The 6,000-nt window shown below is 41.5% G+C and overlaps 1 protein-coding gene across 1 annotated transcript in view; it reads left to right on the top strand.

Moving 5' to 3' along the window:
• Nucleotides 1-6,000, top strand: part of SRPX (sushi repeat containing protein X-linked) — a 148,871-nt gene that overhangs the window by 129,674 nt on the left and 13,197 nt on the right. The window contains exons 7-8 of the mRNA XM_082248004.1: nt 2,890-3,162; nt 5,451-5,572. Of these exons, the coding sequence (XP_082104130.1) occupies nt 2,890-3,162; nt 5,451-5,572 (395 nt within the window). The remainder of the gene's footprint in view (nt 1-2,889; nt 3,163-5,450; nt 5,573-6,000) is intronic.

Genomic DNA, 6,000 nt, shown 5'->3' with positions numbered 1-6,000 from the left:
AAATCTCGGCCGGTTCAGCAGCGGTTACTTAACCAGCCGAGATTGGAACCATTTATGGGTAGGCTGAATGTACCCAAGTTGATCGATCGATCAACTTGGGTACATTCAGCCTACCCATAAATGGTTCCAATCTCGGCTGGTTCAGGAACCGCTGCTGAACCGGCCGAGATTTGAACCGTCTATGGTTGACTCTGGTTGGGTACAACCAGCCTTCGGGACTTTACATGCCATTATTGCTAGTGGCTGTTAAAGCAGCTAGCAATAATCACTGTGTTCTCCCGGCGGGGGCGACTTTCCCCGCCCCGCTGGGAGAACACAATGACTCAGCGGGAGGGATTCCCCTGTCAACACTGACTGACCCAAGGTTGCAAGAGAGAAATGTGCTTTGTCTATGGGCGGCCTTAAGGTGTTTCTAAAGCCTAAACATTTTTTTTCCTTAATGCATTCCTTGTTTAGCTATTTTTGGGCAGGCAGCCTATGGTATGGAATGAGAAAGCAGAAGTTGTATGAACAAGGCCGCAGGTCCTAATTTGACAGGCGTGTGGGTCCAGGTGTATGGCCCCTGAGAGTGTTTATGTGGAGCCCCTCACCCACACCTGTCAAATTCGGACCAATGGCTGTGTTCATACAGCCACTGCATTCCCATAGAACAGGGATCCTCAAACTATGGCCCTCCAGCTGTTGTGGAACTACACATCCCATGAGGCATTGTAAAACCCTGACTTTCACAGTCATGACTAGGCATGATGGGAATTGTAGTTCTTGAACAAATGGAGGGCCATAGTTTGAAGATCCCTGCCATAGAATAACAGACGGCTCCATCCACACAAACGAATCGCTCATTCATACTGTGTGGACCAAACTACTCCTGTTAATGAGAACTTCCTTTTTTTAATTATTTTTACAATTATTTTTAATTTCTTTTTTTACAATTTATTTTACAACACTGTTGAATGGGGGGTTTAAATATCAGGGATCTAAACAGAAACAGAGAAAGGAACTGAGGACACTGATTTTTCAAATCTTTTCTCTGTAGCCTCAGCTGCACTGCGGATGAATGAACAGGAGAGATAGGCTCCTCCCTATTCATAAGCTGAAGCATAGTAAACACAGTAACTACAGGAATAACGCCTTGTGTGTCTCTCTCTGCAGCAGCTAAGAGCCATTGGGAGGGAGGGGGAGAAAGCGTTTTTTCAACTGCTCCAGAGAGAGACACACAGGGTATCATTCCTGCAATTGCCCCACCCCCCCTCACCGATGATCCTCTCTGTCCTGCCCACGTCTGATTCCCCCTGCTGCCTGGGCCCTCCTGTGTGCCCGGGCCCCCTACAAGAGGACTGTTGGTACATCCTTATCAGCGGTCCTGGGTAAGGATATGGAGCTCCCTTCCACAAATTGTAGTGTTAGCTGGGAGTGTTGATAATTTAAAAAAAACTTTTAGATAGGCATCTTAAGTATTTGCAATACACATGGATATGGGAACGGGTGGAGACACATGCACAAACACACACACACGTTGAACTGGATGGACTGGTGTCTTTATTCAACCTTACCTACTGTGTATGAGTAGCCAAAACCAACTGTATACAATATATATATAATATATGTATATATATATATATATATATATATATATAATGTATACAGTTGGTTTGGGCTTCTCATTCACAAGAAGTACGTATATATATGTATATATACATATATATATACACATATATATATATATATATATATATATATATATATATATATATACATAAAAAGTACAGTAAAACTGCAGGAAAGGGCACTGGGGGGCAAACTAATATGATTTTAGTTTTTTTTTTTGAATAGTATCAGTGTGTTTGGTGTGTTTTTACATTTGAATTTGCCGCCGGTTCCACCCCCCTGCGAACGTCACGTCGCAGGAGACGGAAGCTGGGGCACGGAGACGATCGGGAGGAAGATCCGCCGCAAGACACCGCCGGGATACAACGCTGGATCCCGGTGACAAGGTAAGTAACCTCTCTTACAGGATCCAGCTATGCTGCTGGCGGTACCCCGAGTGTGGCTCGGGGTTACCGCTTTTGGCTCTGAAATTTAACCCCGAGCCACGCTCGGGAATACCGCTAAGAAGGTTAAGCTGGATACACACTATCCAACTTTTGTTGGTAGATTTCCTTCAGATTTACCTTTTCTATGTAGTGCAATGGCCTGCCAGATTGCATACAAATTGAAAGTGTTTAGGTTTGACCTCATATTATATGGTTTTGGTAAGTCTAAAGGAAAAAGTCTACAGAAAATCTTATAGTGTGTATGGCCCATTAGTCTTTACTGATCTGCGAGGTGAGAACCTTCTATCACCACACAAATACTCAACCTAGAAATATACCGCACTATCCACCACCCTTTATCTATTTTTTATTTCTTCCTATACCCCTAAAAATACTATGCCTAAAACAACAATTTTTTTGTACCTACGTAATGTTATGATATTCTGTTTGTATGTCCACATTTATCATGATATAATTTTGCTCTTTCAAAAAAACTGTAAAACTTATGTAAAAGAAAATGAATAAATACAATTTTGACTATGCATACACTTTACCCAAACTTGGGTACACACTGTATGGGTATCATTAAAAAATACAAAGTTATTTTGGAGCTAGAATGATGATTATATCTGAACATTGACTGGTGTACTTAACAGGCCTGATTTAGAAAATGCTGGAAATAATTACAAAGTTCTGATAGCCAAGCAAACTATTTTTTAAATAGTCATTCCCAGGTGTTACAATTTATATTGAGTACAGAAACCCCCAGCACCGACTGAACCTTGGGAAAACAGCAGCAACAAGTCATGAATATCCATCTCTGGTGATTGATACTTCTCTGCAATCCTTCAGATAGGGACCAACTACAAAGCTTTACATTACTCAAACGCATATGAACATTTTCCAGTTCTATCACATACCATTTACCCAAGTTGTTTTTACTATACCTTTTCAACAGAATATGCCTATAATTATTTCTTTGCTATGTCTAACAGTTATGAAAATCAATGTCGGACTGAGAAATGCAGTTGAATTTCTCGATCAGTTTTATGAAAAACGAAGATTAGTTGTTTTGTCCACACCAACAGCTGCAGATTTTTACTACAGATTACAAGTTGGAACACTTCAGGTATGAACATATACATAAAATTATTTTAATATGTCAGATTGGAGCTAGAGGGTTGAAATATCTTTCATTAACCACTTAAGCCCGGAGGATTTGGCTGCTAAAAGACCAGGGGGTATTTTGAGATTCGGCACTGCGTGAATTTAACGGACAATTGCGTGGTCGTGCGACGCTGTACCTAAACGAATTTGACGTCCTTTTTTTCCCACAAACAGAGCTTTCTTTTAGTGGTATTTGATCACCTGTGCGATTTTTTGATCATGCGCTATAAACAAAAAAAGAGCGTCAATTTTGCAAAAATAACAATATTTTTCACATTTTTTTATATGAAATTCCCCAAAAAAAAAAGTAAAAATCAAAATTTTTTAACATTTTCGGCCAATTTGTTTTATGCTACATATGTTTGGTAAAAAAAATCGCAAAAAGCGTATTTTGATTGGTTTGCGCAAAAGTTATTGCGTTTACTAACAAAGGGAAAGATTTTTGTCATTTTTGTTGTTTTTTTTTTTAACGCGTAATGGCGGCGATCTGCGATATTTTTTGCGGTACTGCGACATTGGGGCGGACAGATCGGACCCTTGACTGACATTTTTGACACTTTTGGGGTTACCAGTGACATTTCTACAGTAATCAGTGCTATATATATGCACTGTTACTGTAAAAATACACTGGCAGTGAAGGGGTTAACTTTATTTGAGAGGGAGGGGCTGTGTGTGTCCCTAGGGGCGTGATTCTAACTGTGATTGGCTGTTGCTTGAGGTGTAGTTACACTGATCAACGGTCCTACATAGTAGAACCGTATGATCAGGGTTTCTACACAGGGGAGAATGACAGGCAGCTTGTTTACACAAGCTGCCTGCCTTTCTCCCTCTCCCCCGACGATCGCAGAGTGAGCGGCGGACATCGGGTCCGCCGGTCACACGCGCGGGGGGGTCCGTGACAGCGCGGGAGCGTGCCGCCGCCGGCGCGCGCTCGTTCCCCAGAGCCTCACAGGCTAGTGACGTTAATATACGTCACTTTGCCTGTGAGGGGCTGACTGCCGCAGTAAATCTACTGATGGCAGTCGGCAAGTGGTTAACGTTTACCTGAACCTGCTTTTTTCACCCAGGGTACCGTAGCACCCTGGGGTGCCTCCTGGGTTCTTAAGGGGTGCCTTGGCAAAATGCCTAAAAATTGCCACAAATTGCCCAAAAATTGTCAACAAGTCAGTGAGTGCAACAAGTCTGCATTTTTTTTACACAAAGCCACAGGTTTTTATTGTGCAGCATTAAAACCATGAGAACCGTGCAGACCAGCCACTGGCATCGGTTCGGTTGATAACGAGGATGTTGGGCAACTGCACAGCATTCTTGTTTGTCCCACCACCCCTCTCTGGGGTCACATTAGCAGAGAGAGGGAGGGAAACTGAGAGAATAGAAAAATGCTAGAATACTAGTCAGTACCAGTGTGCAAAGAGGGAGGAATAAATCACTTCTATGCTGGATGGCCCATGTGTTTGGATGCTGCCGTGATATGTAAAACTATTAGCTTAGTGCCTTGAAATTGTGCATCATTTTAAATGGTGCCTTGACAAAAAAAAAGGTTGAGGAACACTGACCTAAACTTTAACAGATAATTCACCATAGCGGTATGATATATACCATAGGTTCTTGGCTTGTGTTAAAAGTACCCTAGGTGGGCATTTTGGATGCTATATGTGGGTACTTCCCTTTCTGAAGACAAATTGATCAGAACAGTTCAGAGATTTACAAAATAATAGCTAAAGGAAAAAATGAAAGCAGAACCTTGACTTTTAGCAAAAAAACTCCCCCCCCCCCCCCCCCCTCTATTCTAACCTCTAAAAGAGAGTAAGACGGCATCAAGCATTTGTGTAGAAGGGTTACAATTATTTTTGGTGCAGTTGGATTGATGATGCAGTTGGTTTCAGCATGGGCATTCAAGCAGGAATACTTTTAGTATGTGAAGTTTTCTAAAAGCAGACAGGTTGAGATTTTAGACAAACCATTTCTACTTATCTATATTATTCTTGCATTAGTGTCCCCTGTCCCTAACAGCAGTATGTCCAAACAATTATTTTCTTTGTGTGTGTCATAAGTGTTATGGGTACATGGTGATGTCCTGCTCAGAGTTACATCTCATGAGTCTGGACATTGTGCTTGGAATGTATTCCTCACAATATATAATATTCTTAATGAAAGAAAATTAAACATTGGAGTAGGGACTACAAGTTCATTACACTTTACCATATGTTTAACTATATGCCTTGTGATGTGTTTTCATTTTGCTTTTAGCAAGCCCAGTGTGGCTTGGACTTGCGGCATGTGACAGTCATTGAATTATTTGGTGTATATCCAACATACATTGGAAGAATAGGACGCATGCTTCTTCCCCCAGCACTAGGACTACAAATCAGGTACTGTGATTTAATAAAAATGTTTCTGCTGCATTAACCTCCCTGGTGGTATGATTGTTTCCGATTTTAGGTTCTGAAAGCGGTACAATTATTTTGTGTATATATATATATATATATATATATATATAAACATATACACATATATATATACAGTACGTATATATATATATATAGTACAGTAAAACTGCAGGCAAAGGCACTGGGGGGAAAACTAATGTCAATTTATTTTATTTAGTAATGTAATCCAATAGGATTACAATATATCAGTGTGTTTGTGTGTTTTCGTTTTTTGAATTTGCAGCCGGCTCCACCCCCCTGTGACTCGACGCTCGCAGGGAAAGGAAGCCGGGGAGCCGGGGCACAGAGCATCAGGCGGAAGACCAGCCGCTGTACAGTGCCGGGATACATCGCAGGATCCCGGGGACAAG

The sequence above is a fragment of the Pelophylax lessonae genome, assembly GCF_965119305.1.
Source record: "Pelophylax lessonae genome assembly, chromosome: 2".
Taxonomy (NCBI): Eukaryota; Metazoa; Chordata; class Amphibia; order Anura; family Ranidae; genus Pelophylax; species Pelophylax lessonae.
Note: the sequence above shows the minus strand (reverse complement) of the source record. Positions and strands in the feature narration are given on the sequence as shown.